The sequence below is a fragment of the Schistocerca serialis genome, chromosome 4 (genome assembly GCF_023864345.2).
Source record: "Schistocerca serialis cubense isolate TAMUIC-IGC-003099 chromosome 4, iqSchSeri2.2, whole genome shotgun sequence".
Taxonomy (NCBI): domain Eukaryota; kingdom Metazoa; phylum Arthropoda; class Insecta; order Orthoptera; family Acrididae; genus Schistocerca; species Schistocerca serialis.
In genome coordinates, this window is record NC_064641.1 from 884,036,726 (window position 1) to 884,055,834 (window position 19,109).

At 39.5% G+C, this 19,109-nt stretch overlaps 1 protein-coding gene across 5 annotated transcripts in view; it reads right to left on the reverse strand.

Moving 5' to 3' along the window:
* LOC126473542 (pericentriolar material 1 protein-like) overlaps positions 1-19,109 on the reverse strand; it is a 390,146-nt gene that overhangs the window by 237,451 nt on the left and 133,586 nt on the right. For all 5 annotated transcript variants that reach the window (XM_050100664.1, XM_050100665.1, XM_050100666.1 and 2 more), the window contains 2 exons: positions 16,838-16,926; positions 6,635-6,795 (listed from right to left, as the gene is read on the reverse strand). In XM_050100664.1, the coding sequence (XP_049956621.1) occupies positions 6,635-6,795; positions 16,838-16,926 (250 nt within the window). The remainder of the gene's footprint in view (positions 1-6,634; positions 6,796-16,837; positions 16,927-19,109) is intronic.

Below are 19,109 nucleotides of genomic sequence, written 5' to 3' on the forward strand. Positions count from 1 at the left end.
TGATAAACAGAAGCCCTCACTGGAAAAAAGCACCAAAATACAAAAAAAAAGAGTGCTCTCTTCTTTTTCAGGCCACTTAATCTGAAATTAGCATATTGAAGACATTGTAATTACCAGTTCCATCAAATCTTTCTACAAACTAAATGAGATTAAAACTTCCTGTGTGATGTTAATAGAAAATTACTATAAGTTCTGATCTTCAGCCTGTTCATGGTTCTATTGCTAAATGAGCACCTCAATGGCGAATTAATACCTGCATGGATCAATGCAACATATTATTACATCATGACTATTGCTGTTCTACCAAAGAGAAATTTATGGTTCACCTGTGCCTTTTTAATCAAATGAAATTCTGCATTAAATACAATTAATTAATTTAATCAATGAGCACTAAATTTATTATTTGGGGGAAAACTGATTAAAGAGGAGGAATCCCGCTTACAACAGAACAGTGTAAATTAATGTAAAATTATAGACTCATTAAAATACTGCTGTTGCGAGGTGTGTGTGTGTGTGTGTGTGTGTGTGTGTGTGTGTGTGTGTGTAACCTATCACCCAGAAATTGCTAACTTGTAAATATAAAACCTATCTAGTACTATATGTCATAGAAGTATGAACTGTCTCCAGGCCATTTTCCTTCCTTCATGACCAGCATACCTACATTTTACATGTCACCACACTTTTATACCAAATAGTTTTACAGCTCATTGCCACTTCATAGAACTTCACAAAGGTTCTCCTGCATACCTTGCCAGACCATAGCTCCTGGAAGATAGGGTACTGCGGAAACATGGCTTAGCCACAATCTGGGATATTCTTTCCAAAACGGATTTTCACTCTGCAGTTAAGTGTGTGTTGATTTGAACTGCTATTTATCTTGGAAGGTAGGAGATGAGTTTCTGGAGGGAGTAAAGCTGTGAGGGCGCACTTGCTTGTGAAAGGCAAAGGCGCCAAGTTTGAGGCCCAGTCGGGCACACAGTTCCAATCTGCCAGGAAATTTCATATTAGCACACACTCCACTGCAAAGTCAAAATTCATTCTGGAAACAACATCCTAGGCTGTGGCTAAGGCATATATCTGCAGTACCCTTTCTTCTGGGAGTGCTGGTTTGACAAGGTATGTGGAAGAACTTCTGTGAAGTTTGGAATGTAGGAGATGAGGAGGTGCTGGTGAAAGTGAAGCTGTGAGGTCAGGCTGTGACCTATTCTTGGATAGCACACAGTTGGAATCTGCCAGGAAGTTCCAAAATAGTCCGTGTTAGTCTCCATTCATATATTTGGGAGAGAATATCTTGAGACAACCCAAATATATAAGCAGATTGGCACATGGAATGTAAGAACTCTACTAGAATATGGAAAATTAGGAAATTTAAAACTGGACATGGATAAAATGGAAATACATATAACTGTAATTTCTAAGACAAAATGGCCAGACTGTGTAAGTTCTGGAGACTACAAAGTTGTAGATATAGATACAACTCAGGCGAGTCACTATAATGATGAAAAGGAGGTTGAATATTGAAGATACATACAATTTCAAGCAAAAATAATACTAATGAGATTAGAAATTAAACTACAGTGTAATGTAATAATGCAAGTGCATATGCAAACTTACACTGAGGTGCATGAAGAAACAGAAAAGATTTACAAGTTGATTGATTTGACAGGCAAATAAAAAGGGAAGACAAACTTATTGTCACATGTAAATACATTCACATCCACATACATACTCTACAAGCCATCACACATAACATGTCGGAGGGTACCTAGCACCACTACTAGTCATTTCCTTTCCCGGTCCATTTGCAAATGGAGTGGGGGAAAAATGGCAACCCATATCAAAATGACTCTTTATGTGCTTCTATATAAGCCCTAATTTCTCTTATCTTTGTGGTCCTTAGGCAAAACATATTTTGGCAGCATTAGTATCGTTAAGCTCCAAATGCCAGTTTCCAAAACTTCTCAATCGTGCTTTGCAAAAAGAATCTCTTCCCTCCAGGGATTCCCATTTAAGTTCACAGAGCATTTCCATAATACTCACATATTGATCAAATCTACCAATAACAACTCCAGCAGCATGCATCTGAACTGTTTTGCTGTCTCTCCATAATCTGACCTGATAGGAATCACAAACACCTGAGTAGTACCTAAGAATGGGTCACAATGGTGTTGTACAAGTTGTCTCCTTTATGCAGGAGGCCCACTTTCCTCAAATTCTTCTAACAAACCAAAGCTGACCAATAGCATTCCCTACTACCGACCTTAAACACTTGTTCCATTTTGTATTGCTTTGCAATGTTACATCTAGGTATTTAATCAACATGACTGCCAAGCAGCAGACCATTAACAACATATTCGAACATTAGAGGATTGTTTTCCTTATCCATATGCATTAACTTAACATTTAGAGCAAACTGCCATTCATCACACCAAATAGAAATCCTTTTCAAGTCATCCTGTATCCTCCTACAGTAACTCAATGACAACACTTACTCATATACTACAGTGTAATCAACAAACAGTTGCAGATTGCTGCTCATTCTGCCCATCAGATCATTTATGCATATAGAGTACAAGAACAACCATATCACATTCCCTGGGGAATTCTTGATGATATACTACCAATACCAGCCTGCCACTGTCAGTAAAAGAAGAGAAGACATAAGTGAGACCATTTGGCATGTGAAAAAGAAAAAAAGAGGAATGACTGATTAGTAGATTATCAATTAATATCCAAGACGAATGTATGCAGGGTAACCACAAGATAGTGAATGAATACATCAAATCAATTATTTACAGGGTGGGGCAAATAAAAGTGGCCCAGAGGGTACAAAGAAACACAGCAGAGAAAAGGAAGTACAGTATTTACCTGACTGTAGCAGATGCTGAAAATGACCACCATTCATCTCTTGACACTTTTGGTCCTGGTCAGCAAGTGTCTGAAGGCATATCGAAGCTGGTGTGCTGGAATTGCAATCTCATCTAAAATGTTCTGCCGCAGTTCTCGAAGACTATGAGGATTGCTGCGATACACCTTAGACTTGAGGGCTCCCAACACAAAGTAATCGCACAGTGACAGATCAGGTGACCTGAGTGGCCAGGTAGGACTGCAACCAGACTGACCTCTACTAACAACTGTGTCAGATGCGAAGATGATGTAAATGTACACCATGGTTCGGCTGGCTGTATCAGCAGTTGCTGCTTTCTGTTGGAAGTAACTGTAGGTCTCTTCCTCCTCCATTAATGCTATAGCAAATAGTTTTAAAATGTTGGCAATGTAATGCACCGAAGTCAGCGTCTGATGAAAGAAGACGCGACCAATAATGTGGCATGCAGACACTGCACTCCAAACCCCAATCTTCTGATCATGCAATGGTGTTTCATGGGAGTTATGCAGTTTCTCTGCTGCCGTGACAGGCATCTGGTTGATTTGGTAGGAGTCAGAAGCAGTTTGTAGTGAACTGCAGCCACATTTTCTGGTGTGCAAGAACATTTTGGAATTGTTTTTGACTTGTTCTAAATAGATCCTATCACACACCATTTTCAGGTTAAGCACTGCATGGCACTCTTTGCTGGCACTTTGACACCATTAAACTTCTCCCCCTGAAAGTAACACTGTTCGCTTTGCATTGCTCCACTCACACTGACACAGCCCACATTACACTCTGAATTGGTGTGGATCATGTGGCAGGCATACAAGTGGTGTGTGCGTCACAGGGTGTGGTAATATGCATACATTCACATCCAATCATTTCCACTCTTTCAGGCCACTTTTATTTACCTCATCCTGTATTAGTGAAACAATGATTTAGCAATCAAATTAAAAACAGCAGAAGTCACACTGGACCCAACACACAGCAACATAGTTCTACCAGAGGGGAAATTTAAGTTCAAAAAGCTAAAAACGAAATCTCTATTTAAGTGGAACACAGAAGAGCTAAACGAGGAAGAAGTTATTTTCCTGTTCAAAGCCCAAACAAATACAATGAAAAATAAAGCTCCAGAGAATATTCATGATAAATGGGAAATAAAAACTGAAGTGTGTACACTACCTAAAAAAGTATTGGCTAGGAGAAAAATCAGCAGCAACCAACTGATAACTACAAACATCATAGAAAAAAATAGAATAATGAAGACAGTGAAGGAAATTATCCACATGGAGCAAATTAATTCTGGGAGGAACTGGGGGTTCTTAACTGTAAGATTCCCGGAAAGTATACGGTCATCCTGTGCTGGGATTGTAATGTGAGCATCAGTAAGGAGAGAAAATTCCAAAACACTGTGGGCAGTATCCTGTTCACTGTGGAATAAATTGATATGAGGAGAGCCTCATAGAACTTTGCAACGATATAATGTAATCCTTGCCTTCAAAAACCTGCCCATGAAACAAAAAACCAAACCCAAACCTTGCTGAATTCTATGTGCTGGGCAGCATCAGCCTGGTCAGTTTTAAATCTTTTTCTATTTAAAACCTTTGCCGTCAGTACTCGTGCTCTAATTTCTGGTGGCATACGTGCAAGGTAGGGTCACCACCTCAGCGAAAATGCTGTTTGTTCTGGTAAAGAATGTGGACAGACAAAGTTTTCCTGGACAGCATCCGGGCAACCAATGACGTGATTATGGGAGGAATAATGTGCTGACTGCAGGATGTGACCAGAAGCAATGGTCAAGAGACATTAGTCCTCTCTGGCTGCGGCTCTCAGCTTGGCAGGACATCTTGTCCTCTCCTCTCTCTCCTAATGGTCTTTGGACTCTGTTCCTTTGCTGACTGACATCTACCACGACAATTCTACCTGGCTGGTGGCCTGTTCAACTCCAGGGGAGGTCCAAATCTACTCCATACTCACATCTTGTCTATTAAACTTTCTGACTCATTTCCAACTTCTTTGGATACCTACTGCTCTGATATCAATCCTAGACACCACTCAGCACCTGTAGAAAACTGAACATCTGTACAGGAACTGGCAATTCCTGCACAATAATAGGAGACATGTCATAACGATGTCTTCCTTGAGCTACAGTCTTCAATTTTCTATTCAATGGGGGCAAAAATTTTTCTAAGTTTAATTAATAAAAATTATATCTTAATGCTCATGATTATACACTTGGCCATTTTCAATTTACAACCCTCGGTACATCCTTTCTGAGGCTATTTCCTTGTTGAAAGCCGGTTGTTGATTCACTGTTGGCTTGCTAGGCCTATCACAGCTTCACCGGAGCCCCGTCATCCACCTAACAGAGTGGAGGAGACTGTGGATGTCTGAGTTGCGTGGAAGTGGGAAATGAAAGGACACATTGGTTCCAGCAAACAAGTGGTGTGAAACAGGATAGTGCATTCACTTCTCCTCTTCATTGTGGTCTTGGGTGAGATAATGATTAAGGTGGCAGAGAAAACTGGAGAAGACCAAATGAAAGCAGTGGTATTCACAGGTGTCTTGATGATCTGGGGAAATAGGAAGGATTAGATTCAGGAACAGCTGGGTGCTTGGGAGACAGTATGGAATGAAATTTTACGTAAACAACTGTGAGATCCTTGTTACAAATAGAAAGCAAGCTAATCCAACTAGTGGAATAAAGATTCGAGGTGAACAGCTGAAGAAGGCGGAGAGTGTCAAGCATTTGGGAAGTGCAACAGAGGAAAACTGAAGAAAGGAAGCATTCCTGCAAAGTGTTAGGAGCATGATTTGGAACAAATACACCCAACAAAAAAGTAATATATAGAACTTACTACATCTCAATACTGACCTATGCATCTGAAATGTGGAAAATGAAGAAAAAAGATGTAAGCACATTAAAGGCACACAAAATTAAGTTCCTAAGAAGTAGGATAGGAGTAACAAGGAGCGATAGGGTGAGGAAAGAAAGGTTAAAGCGAAATAGCGAAAAAGGTACCCTTGCAAAGAAGGCTAGAAACATCAAGGCTAAGATGGTATGGGCTCTTAAAGGGAACAGAAAACAAGAGGATTCTCAAGAAGACACATGAAATGAAGATGCAAAGAGAAAGACCAAGGGCTAGATGTCTGAAAGATGTGGAGGAGAGTGTTGAAAAAAAGAGGCTAGGACCGGACCAGAGTGAAAACAGAAAGATTGTGGGGAAAACAGGACTAGATGGTGAGGCTTATGTTCCAAACAGACTCAGGCTGGGTCTGGAAACAGTTCATGATGATGATGATGATGATGATGATGATGATGATGATGATGGTGATGGTGGTGGTGGTGGTGGTGGCTAAACCTACCAAGAACCACAATATGGCATATACTGAGGGTTTAAGTTTCCTTGCCCGGACTGTCTCATTGCATTTGTGCCTAAAAAATGAGGGTGTGTTCACCTGTTGAAATATGGGTGGTTGTTTAAGATGTCACCAGGCTGCATTTCTGTAAGTTGGCTGGTTTTGTCTGAACATGTTATACACCAGGAGAAATTCAAAGTTTCATAATTTACTTACTAACAACATATTTTTGAGAAATCTCAAATTTATTTGGCATTAGATGTATTAATACATACCTCTGTCAACTAATAAGAATTTTTCATCTTTGATTAAATGTAATATTTAAATATTCACCTTTATACACTCTCTTTATAGTTATTGCTGCCTTGAAATAAGCACAAGCTGCAGGACTAGTTTTCCACTCACCAAAAGAGCATGTTGCCACGGATTGTAATTGCTGTGGTTGGTAGAATTGGCTTCTCCATCATGATTTGTTCCAAAATTTGCTGTGCTACCAGTGTCCTCAGGAACATTACAGTGCTGTGATGAAGGAGTCCAAACTGCTCTTGGTGCAGCATTATTGCTTCCTAAATATGTTTCAAGCTTTTTACTATACAGGACCATAAATAGTTCAAATGTTGTTACCTTAAACAGTTAATTTAGTGCTCAGAAATATAACAATGAACTAATAAACTCATCAACAAAGAACAGTGCATGCTTTTATCATTCAATCAAAGCCACAAGAAATATATTATGTAATATTTAGAATTACTTCAAGCGAAATACAACAATGTGTGTCACAATGTGAGACAGTAAGAGAAAGAGAGGGAGACAGAGGGGAGGGGGGTGAATAAATACAATGAAAGGCTGGGAAAACTAAACGGAGTCAAACCTACAGCATTTTGCAATTCCAACAAAAAAAATATTAAACGGCACTAATGTTCATTTTGTGCAACTGTTTCAACGTCATGATCAGCCTCATCTTAATGCGGCTGTTAGGCATGTTAACATGGGGCTGGAGGGCGTGGGTCATAATTTCAGTTGTGCCAGTCGAGTCTATCAGTAGATCAGGTTTCACTAGGCATGGCCTGCACCTCAATAGATATGGGGAGGGGAGGCTGGCAAAGATTATAGGTAACAGTGCAGTGGGTGGTGGTGAGAGCACTCATGGAAAAGTTCCTGTAGCAGTTGGCGTTAGAGCTGCACCTTTTTTAGATCGAAATCAGCTGATATACAGGAAGTCCCTCTAACTAAGGGCTCACCTACAGAGGATGTCATGTTTCCAAGTAGAGAAGGAAATAGTATATTTCATCATAATATGAGATGTATTAGAGATAAAGTTAGCGAACTGCTTATAGACGTTGAATCTGAAATTATTGGTATGTCAGACCACCACTTAAATAGTATGACAATTCAGAGACTTTCTTTACCAGGAGACAGATTAGCTGGCTGTTTTTCAAGGAGTTCCTTGTGGGGTGGGGGAGTGGCTATGTATGTAAAATATAGTATTCCATTTGAGTCCATAGACTTATCACAACACTGCACAGAACAGATATTTGAATGTTGTGCAGGGGCAGTTGAATTTAGTGAAACTAAACTTCTAATTGTTGTTGTTTATAAGTCCCCTAACTCTGACTTCAGAGCATTTCTGCTCAAGCTAGGGTTCTTTATTCACTTTTCAGGAAGTACCAGAAATTAATTATATGTTGTGACTTCAATATAAAATTTGTATATGACGGTGCAAGAAAAGGGATGTTGGTAGATATCCTAAATTCATATTATCTGATGCAGACTGTGTTTCTTTCAACTAGAGTGCAGGGGAACAGCAGCACAGCCATAGAGAATATTTTTATTCATTCTTCATTACTAGACAGGCATTCTGTTAGTAAAAGGGTGAATGGCCTTTCAGACCATGATGCACAAATTTTAACACTAAAACACTTTTGTACTCAAACAAATGTCACGTATAATTACAAACTATGTAGGAAAGTTAATCCAACAGCAATAGAGTTTTTTTAAATCTTGTCACGGAACAAGAGTGGCAGGATACTTTGTTGTTGTTGTTGTTGTTGTTGTTGTGGTCTTCAGTCCTGAGACTGGTTTGATGCAGCTCTCCATGCTACTCTATCCTGTGCAAGCTTCTTCATCTCCCAGTACCTACTGCAACCTACATCCTTCTGAATCTACTTAGTGTATTCATCTCTTGGTCTCCCTCTACGATTTTTACCCTCCATGCTGCCCTCCAATGCTAGATTTGTGATCCCTTGATGCCTCAAAACATGTCCTACCAACTGATCCCTTCTTCTAGTCAAGTTGTGCCACAAACTTCTCTTCTCCCCAATCCTATTCAATACCTCCTCATTAGTTACGTGATCTACCCACCTTACCTTCAGCATTCTTCTGTAGCACCACATTTCGAAAGCTTCTATTCTCTTCTTGTCCAAACTAGTTATCGTCCATGTTTCACTTCCATACATGGCTATACTCCATACAAATACTTTCAGAAACGACTTCCTGACACTTAAATCTATACTCGATGTTAACAAATTTCTCTTCTTCAGAAACGCTTTCCTTGCCATTGCCAATCTACATTTTATATCCTCTCTACTTCGACCATCATCAGTTATTTTGCTCCCCAAATAGCAAAACTCCTTTACTACTTCAAGTGTCTCATTTCCTAATCTAATTCCCTCAGCATCACTCGATTTAATTTGACTACATTCCATTATCCTCGTTTTGCTTTTGTTGATGTTCATCTTATATCCTCCTTTCAAGACACTGTCCATTCCATTCAACTGCTCTTCCAAGTCCTTTGCTGTCTCTGACAGAATTACAATGTCATCAGTGAACCTCAAAGTTTTTACTTCTTCTCCATGAATTTTAATACCTACTCCGAATTTTTCTTTTGTTTCCTTTACTGCTTGCTCAATATACAGATTGAATAACATCGGGGAGAGGCTACAACCCTGTCTCACTCCTCTCCCAACCACTGCTTCCCTTTCATGGCCCTCGACTCTTATAACTGCCATCTGATTTCTGTACAAATTGTAAATAGCCTTTCGTTCCCTGTATTTTATACCTGCCACCTTCAGAATTTGAAAGAGAGTATTCCAGTTAACATTGTCAAAAGCTTTCTCTAAGTCTACAAATGCTAGAAACGTAGGTTTGCCTTTCCTTAATCTTTCTTCTAAGATACGTCGTAGGGTCAGTATTGCCTCACATGTTCCAACATTTCTATGGAATCCAAACTGATCTTCCCCGAGGTCCGCTTCTACCAGTTTTTCCATTCGTCTGTAAAGAATTCGTGTTAGTATTTTGCAGCTGTGACTTATTAAACTGATAGTTCAGTAATTTTCACATCTGTCAACACCTGCTTTCTTTGGGATTGGAATTATTATATTCTTCTTGAAGTCTGAGGGTATTCGCCTGTCTCATACATCTTGCTCACCAGATGGTAGAGTTTTGTCATGACTGGCTCTCCCAAGGCCATCAGTAGTTCAAATGGAATGTTGTCTACTCCCGGGGCCTTGTTTCGACTCAGGTCTTTCAGTGCTCCGTCAAACTCTTCACGCAGTATCTTATCTTCCATTTCGTCTTCATCTACATCCTCTTCCATTTCCATAATATTGTCCTCAAGTACATCGCCCTTGTATAAACCTTCTATATACTCCTTCCACCTTTCTGCCTTCCCTCCTTTGCTGAGAACTGGGTTGCCATCTGAGCTCTTGATACTCATACAAGTGGTTCTCTTCTCTCCAAAGGTCTCTTTAATTTTCCTGTAGGCAGTATCTATCTTACCCCTAGTGAGATAGGCCTCTACATCCTTACATTTGTCCTCTAGCCATCCCTGCTTAGCCATTTTGCACTTCCTGTCGATCCCATTTTTGAGACGTTTGTATTCCTTTTTGCCTGCTTCATTTACTGCATTTTTATATTTTCGTCTTTCATCAATTAAATTCAATATTTCTTGTGTTACCCAAGGATTTCTATTAGCCCTCGCCTTTTTACCTACTTGATCGTCTGCTGCCTTCACTACTTCATCTCTCAGAGCTACCCATTCTTCTTCTACTGTATTTCTTTCCCCCATTCCTGTCAATTGTTCCCTTATGCTCTCCCTGAAACTCTGTACAACCTCTGGTTCTTTCAGTTTATCCAGGTCCCATCTCCTTAGATTCCCACCTTTTTGCAGTTTCTTCAGTTTCAATCTGCAGTTCATAACCAATAGATTGTGGTCAGAATCCACATTTGCCCCTGGAAATCTTACAATTTAAAACCTGGTTCCTAAATCTCTGTCTTACCATTATATAATCTGTATGATACCTTTTAGTATCTCCAGGATTCTTCCAGGTATACAACCATCTTTTATGATTCTTGAACCAAGTGTTAGCTATGATTAAGTTATGCTCTGTGCAAAATTCTACAAGGCGGCTTCCTCTTTCATTTCTTCCCCCCAATCCATATTCACCTACTATGTTTCCTTCTCTCCCTTTTCCCACTGACGAATTCCAGTCACCCATGACTATTAAATTTTCGTCTCCCTTCACTACCAGAATAATTTCTTTTATCTCGTCATACATTTCATTTCATCAATTTCTTCATCATCTGCAGAGCTAGTTGGCATATAAACTTGTACTCTGTAGTAGGCATGGGCTTTGTGTCTATCTTGGCCACAATAATGCGTTCACTATGCTGTTTGTAGTAGCTAACCCACACTCCTATTATTTTATTCATTATTAAACCTACTCCTGCATTACCCCTATTTGATTTTGTATTTGTAACCCTGTAATCACCTGACCAAAAGTCTTGTTCCTCCTGCCACCGAACTTCACTAATTCCCACTATATCTAACTTTAACCTATCCATTTCCCTTTTTAAATTTTCTAACCTACCAGCCCGATTAAGGGATCTGACATTCCACGCTCCGATCCGTAGAACGCCAGTTTTCTTTCTCCTGATAACGACGTCCTCTTGAGTAGTCCACGCCCGGAGATCCGAATGGGGGACTATTTTACCTCCGGAATATTTTACCCAAGAGGACGTCATCATCATTTAATCATACAGTAAAGCTGCAGGATACTTACGGTGTCGATAACATAGATGACAAATATAATGCTTTCCTTAACACATTTCTCATGCTCTTTGAGAGTTGCTAAACGGGGTACTAGCAGTAACAGGCAGCCCGGGTTGCTGACTAGTGGGATAACAATATCATGTTGAACAAAGCGGGAATTATATCAAAATGTTGAAGTAGTCACAATCAAGCTACAGTAGCCCACTACAAACAGTATTGTAAGGTGCTTAAAATTTTATTCACAGGATAAAATTAAAACCATATGGTCAGTTGTGAAGGACGTGTCTGGTCAGCAGCACAAGGTCGACAATATAGTCAGTTCATGGTAAAAATATTTCTGTTACTGATAAATCAGATATACAGTATTTAACAATCATTTTCTGAGCATTGCTGGTGAATTAAATAAAAATTTAGTTTCTACAGGGAAACATATAACTTTCTTGGAAAATGCCTTTCCAAGACTGATGTCTGAAATATCCTCTGTGATACAGACAAGGGGGAAATTGAATCAATAATTAAATCACTGAAGACTAAGGAGTCTCATGGATATGATGGAGTGCCCAGCAGAATATTAAAGTACTGTGCTGCACATGTTAGCCCTGTATTTAGCCATATTTGTAATTTTTTCTTTAGGAATGGTCAGTTTCCTGAACAACTAAAGTACTCAATAGTAAAGATGCTTTATAAAAAGGGAGAAAAGGGTAATGTAGCAATTTTAGACCTATTTCCATGCCATCAGTGTTTGCTAAAGTTATTGAAATGGCTGTGCATGTAAGGATAAATGATCATTTTATATCATATGATTTGCTATCAAATGTACAGTTCGGATTTAGAAGTTGTTTAACAATTGAAAATAGCCGGCCGCAGTGGTCTAGCAGTTCTAGGAGCGCAGTCCGGAACCACGCGACTGCTACGGTCGCAGGTTCGAATCCTGCCTCGGGCATGGATGTGTGTGATGTCCTTCGGTTAGTTAGGTTTTAGTAGTTCTAAGTTCTAGGGGACTGATAACCACAGATGTTAAGTCCCATAGTGCTCAGAGCCATTTGAACCATTTTTTGAAAATACTATATTCTCTTTTCTTTGTGCGGTACTGGATGGGTTAAACAAAAGATTTCGAATGCTAGGTATATTTTTTGATTTAACTAAGCCGTTTGATTGTGTTGATCACAAAATATTGCCCCAGAAGTTTGACCATTACGGAATAGGGGGAGTAGCTCAAAATTGGTTCACCTCTTACTTCAGCAACAGACAGCAAAAGGTCATTATTCACAATGTTGAGAATGGCTGTGAGGTGGGGTCTGACGGGGGTACAGTTAAGTGGGGGTGCCCCAGGGATCAGTGTTGGGGCCATTCCTGTTCCTTATTTATATAAATGATATGCCCTCTAGTAGTACGGGTAACTCTAAAATATTTCTGTTTGCTGATGACACTAGTTTGGCAGTAAAAGGACGTTGTGTGTAACATTGGCCAGGTTTCTAATAGTGCAGTTCATGACCTAAGCCCATGGCTTGTAGAAAATAAACTAATGCTAAATCACAGTTGACTCTGTTTTTTAGTTTCCAACTCACAATTCAACAAAATCTGACATTTTAATTTCACAGAATGGGATATGATTAGTGAAACTGAACAGTTCAAATTTCTAGGTGTTCAGATTGATAGTAAACTGTCGTGGAAAGCCCACATTCAGGATCTTGTTCCAACATTTAATGCTGCTATTTTTACTGTTAGAATGGTATCTGAAGAGGAATCTTTCGACACGAAAATTAGTCTAGTTTGCTTATTTTAATTCGCTTATGTCATATGGTACTATATTTTGGGGTAATTCTTCCCATTCTAAAACGATATTTTTGGATCAGAAACAGGCGGTTCGGCCAATCAGTGGTGTAAGTTCAACCTCTTGTCGACCCCTGTTCACGAGTCTGGGTATTTTGACATTGGCCTCTCAATATTTTCTTACTTTCGTTTCTTGTTAACAATATTAGCTTATTCCCAAGAATAAGCAGCTTTCACTCAGTTAATATTCAGCAGAAATCAAACCTGCATTTGGATCTGACTTCCTTAACTCTTGTGCAGAAAGGTGTGCAGTATACTGCTGCATCCATTTTCAATAAGCTACCACTTGTACTCAAAAATCTTAGCAGTAATCCATACGCTTTCAAACTGAAACTGAAGAGTTTCCTCGTGGGTCACTCCTTCTATTCTGTCGAGGAGTTCCTTGAATAATTAGGGGTTCATAAACATTTTATTTTTATCTGTTACTACTTTTATGTTGCAATTTCATGAACTGACATGTTCCATGATCTTGGAGATTTGATTATCAATTTGGTCCTATGGAACTTGATGAACAAATAAAAAAAAAAATAATAAATTTGGTTTAACTTACAGAGGTTGAACAAAAATATAGAAACACCACAAGAATTGCACGCTTAAACATAAATGCAGGTTCTAGTCATGTCTGCATGTTGCACTGTCATATTTGACCAAGAACGGCACCTGCACAATGTCCAAAATATATTGCAAGTGTGGTCAGAGCAGTATCCTGTGTCGTCGTGAGTGCACTATGTGGAGTTAAGTGAATTTGAACATAGCCAAAATACTGGTGCTTGTATAGTAGGTGCTTTCATAATGAAGGTAGCCAAAGTGTTTACAGCAAAAGCGGTTCCACTAAGTCATAATGCAGACAAAAGAGTGTGTTGAGTGATTGTGACAGATGGTCACTGAAGAAGATTATGACAGTAAATAAGAATGACAGCTCCAAAATTCACTGCAGAACTGGACCCTGTGAGCACCAAATCTGGATGAAATGAGCTCCATAAATAGGGAATTGCACAGTGAGCTCGAAGTCCAAAACTGCTCAACACTGATTCAAATGTCTGTAGCAGGACAACATAGTGCCGAAGCTGTAAAACTTGGACTATGGAGCAACGGAAGAAAGCCATTTGAGCATATGAGTCTGGTTGGACACTATATTCAATGTGTGGCTAAGTTTACATCCCGAGAGTGAAACGTGATCGAGGTTCGGTGATGATTTGGGCAGCCATGTCGTAGTATGGCATTGCTCCCCCCCCCCCCCCCTTCCCCTCCCCCCTCCCCAGGTAATCCGCTACATTGCATTATGGCCAAGAATTATGTGACCATTTTAGCTGATCAGGCCCATCCTACGGTACAATGTTTGTTCCTCAATGGTGAGGCTGTGTTCGAAGAGGGCCCCTGTTCACACAGCTCTCATTGTCCAGGACTGGTTTTGAGTACCAGGATGAAGTATCACATCTCCCCTGGCCAACAGTCACCAGATTTCAATATAATTGAGCCTTCATGGTCTACTTTTGAGAGATGGGGGCATGATCGCTATCCACCTCAATCATGGTTACGTCAACTTGCCACTATTTTGTGGGACAAATGGTACATGATTCCCTTGAAAATCATACAGGATCTGTATTTATCCATTCCAAGAAGACTGGAAACTGTTTTGAATGGCAAAGGACTTGCTGCACCAAATTGGGCATGGTAATGTGTTATGTTTTTTGTGTTTCCATGTTTTCATTCACCAGCTGTAGGTAGCTAATGTACATCAGCAAATTTTCTAATTTATTTCAGAAATGGCACTACATAAAATATGAACATCAATTGTCTGTCTTCAGTACATTGCAGTACTTTTATTTCAGTGTTCTGCCCATTAGGCAGATATCTCTATAACATGGGCTCTCCATTAATTTCCGACTTCTGTTCTTCTTTTAGTCATTACATAGCTGTTTTGCACTTTCGCCTCATCTATCAACCTCTATCTTTTGCTTCCTCTTTTCTTTTTCTTTTCACCATTTGTTCCAAGGTGTCTTCAGTAAGCACTGACTATTACTTAGGCAATGTCCTAACCACACCTTTTCTCTTTAAAATTGCCTATAATATTTGTCTTTTCTCACTGACCAGTCTTAATACTTCTTCATTCTTAATTCTTTCTGTCCAATTTATCTTCTCCATCCTCATCAACATCCACATCTCAAAGGCTGTGATGTCTGCAGTACAAGCAACACAAAATTAAACATTTCAATTACTTGCCTTTGACTGTATCCTGCAGATTGTGACTCATATCCCCCTCATATGTATATAACTTCAATTATATAGTCCTGCAGAAATGCAACAGAGTGGACTGATCTGTACCACAAGAGGTATGACTAGAAATTGGAGTGCATTCAGTTTCTGCATGCAACTTAATTTGAAATGGCTGATGTGGGACAGCCACATCAATTTATTATCAAAGAATATGCCCAGAAAGCGGAAATATACAATACTTTGAGACACTGGATTCCTAGGAAAAGTTCTAGATCTGGGTAGGTCATGGGAGGATGACAAAAGTGGGTGACCCATTTTTTGCGGAAGAAAAATGAAAGCCATGGGTGTGCACGAAAGACAAGGATCCTTGGAGCTGACATTTGGTCACCACCAAGGACTGAGAGCTGTACCAAATGCAAAAGTCATTTACATAGAGGGCAGGAGTGACCATTGGTCCCACATATTATGTAAGTCCAGAAATAGCTATAAGGAGAAGGGTGACTCTCAGCACATAACACTGCATTTGGGTGGAGCTGAGATGTATTCTGACTAACTATGAATGATTGTTGTAACAGGAAATAGTTGATAAATATCAGCAAAGTGTCACGAATTCCCCAGCCATGGATTGTGATCAAGATAACACAGTACCATGTGATGTAGGTCAAAGATGTAGAGGTCTTTAGCAAAGGTTAGCAGTATTATCATTTCTAATCTGACCAGGTGCTCTGCTGCAGACTGGTCTTTCCAGGAAGCACACTGGTAGGTACATAAAAGACAATAACAACTTGAGGACCCAGCACAGTCAACATACCACCATCCTCTTGAGTAATTTACATAGCACATAAGTAAGGCTGGTTAGGTGGCAGCTATCAATGGAAGAAGGGTCCTTTCCTGGCTTCAGGATCAGGCTAATGATACTATTCCCCCACTGTGAGAAAATGGCACCCTGAGCCAGATACAATGTTAGAAACACTGAGACGATAATTTTTCTGGTCTGTGTTCAGGGGACAAAAAGTATAGTGGAAGACAAATTGGAATATATCCAACAAAGAATCAAGGATGATGATTTTAAGTGATATTCTGAGATCTAGAGGTCGGCACAGGGGAGAAGCTCATGGTGAGATGCATCAAATGAGTCAGAAGACTGATGGCAAATGAAATGGTGAAACCATTTATTTGGCAAATCACAGAACATGCTGCAGTAGGCAGGTTGCTGCAAAATAAATAAAGAAATACATAAAATAAAATAAAACACTAACTTTTTTATTTTCTCGACTCAGTAACCAAATAAAGTGTCTACCTTCTTATATCTACATCACATCTACTTTCACATCATAGCAACATTGCTTTCTGACGATTACAGTAACTCTTATTCAGTTATACTTTACAATCCAGCATAATACCCAAAAGGATTACATTCAAATTTATTATTTCTGCCCCAAAACACTATTGTACACTTTCCTATAATATCAAAAATAGGAATGAAAAAGGGAAATACATATTCTTACCAGAAGAGATTTTCCTCCAGATATTCTGTGAACTTGGACGAGCAGCAGATCCAGGCATACTTGAATCCAAAGACATATCTACAGCATCCCTAGAAAGATACAAAATAGCAGTTAGTTAATTTACAACTTTTATATATAAGATTTGCATATAAATTTTGTGATGTGGAATGCGTCACGCAGCCACTTGTTACATGTTGTTGTTGATGTTGTTGTGGTCTTCAGACCAAAACGGCTTTGATACAGCTCTCCATGGTATTCTGTCCTATGCAAGTCTCTTCATCTATTCATAACTACTGCAACATACATTCACTTGAATCTTTTTACTGTAGTCCAAACCTTGTTCTATCTTTTCAGTTATTACCCAACATACTTTCCTCCAGCATCAAAGTAATTGTTTCTTGATACCTAAAGTATGTGCCCTGTAAAACTACTTTTTCTACTCAAGATGTGTCATAAATGACTTTCTCCCCAATTCAATTCAGTGACTCTTCAATAATCATCCAGTCTATCCATTTAAGCTGCAGCATTCTTTTGTAGCACCATGTTCAAAACAGCGCAATTTTCTTTTTATCTGTACAGCTTACTGTCCATGGTTTCCTTCCATGCAATGCTACACCCCAGACAAATACTTTCAGAAATTCTTTTCTTGCTATTGCTGGTCAACATTTTATACAGTTTCCACTTCAGCCAAAGTCAGTTATTTTGATACCCAAACAGACAAATTCTTCCATTATTTTTGGTGTGTCATTCCCTAACCTAGATTTCTCCATATCACCTGATTCAGTTTTTATGTTCTCCATTACCTTGTGTTACTTGTGTCACTGTTCATTTTATAACATCTTTTCAACCCATTCTGTTTAATTGATCTTCCAAGTCCTTTACTGTCTGACAGAACTGTAATGCCATAGGAAAACCTAAGAATTTTTATGTATTCTCCCTGGACTTCATTTCCTTTCCCAAATTGGTTTCCTTTGCTGCTTGTCCTTAACGAAAGATTGAATAACACTGGTGAAAGGCTATGACCCTGTCTCATATTTGCACGTTGTTTGTTCCTTTTATTTTATCGCTTCTGTTCCGGCATAACATCAAGCACCGGCATGTCGGCCTGGAACATTACACTACAGAGGGCTGTGAGATGACGTCAGTCAATAGTATGTGCGACACCACAACAGGAGCAGCCCCAATACAAAGAGAACATAAGTGCCACTCCGCCTAACCGCAGCCGCACTAGAAGACCAACTATCATCCAAATGCTTTAGCCGGCAATAATGAACTGTTGTGTTTCGCTTGCACTGAAATTGTATATGCCAAAGGACATTGATTATTTGCATGTCGCCAATTGCTTGCAACACCTGTTTGTGAAAACGCAAAGTTAAGATTGTCAATTTAACTTGCTGTAATAAACTCCATTAATAAGATTTGCTTGAAATGTTGTCTAGCTATCTGAGAAAACAGCTTCCTACGCAGCCTATATTAGACGAGTGGGCAGGATACGACATTTGGCGACGAGTTATAAGAAGAACCCAGTGCCTGGTGGCCACTGAAATTTGTTTTGTATTTTGCTGGTGCCTTAATTCACTCTTGTCCTTACTTTTCATGGGTGTTTACATTCTTTAACAGTCTCTTATCAGGTTTTTGCTAAGCAGTGTTTTCAGGTGGGCGATACAGAAATTTTCTCTGCTTTTGTAGTTTTTTCCTTGCTTGCCTTGTCTGTTTCTTGCATTTGTCTCTTCCAACATGCCCATCCCACCTATCCCACCCCTGTTCAGGCGCCACAGCTGCCAGCGTTAGATGCAACACATCTAATGCAGATGTTTCAGTTCCAGACTCAAATATCTACACTGCTCAACACGGTGGAGCAGCTACTGGCCAACATTGCGTACCTGATGGAACAAGCAAAACCTACAGCAGCTATACCAACTTTTCACCAGTTTCATGAAAAAGAAGAGGAATGGCTCGAGTGGTTGCAATAGTTTGAAGCTCATAACATACCAGGTACTGTGAAACTTCCCTATCTCTTGTCCATGGTAGGCAGTGCAGTGTTCAAACTTATCCAGAAGTTACATCCTAATGCTACTCCAAGTGAACTTTCATATAATCAGGTTGTAGATTCATTAACTAACTATTATGACAAACAAATAAATGTGGTAGCAGCTAGGTATCAATCCTTTAATTGCAAAAAGCGGTCACAGCAAACTTATCGTGAGTGGGTAACAGATTTGCACGGTATGACAAGGAAATGCAAATTCAAACGTTCTTCAGATGTTATGTT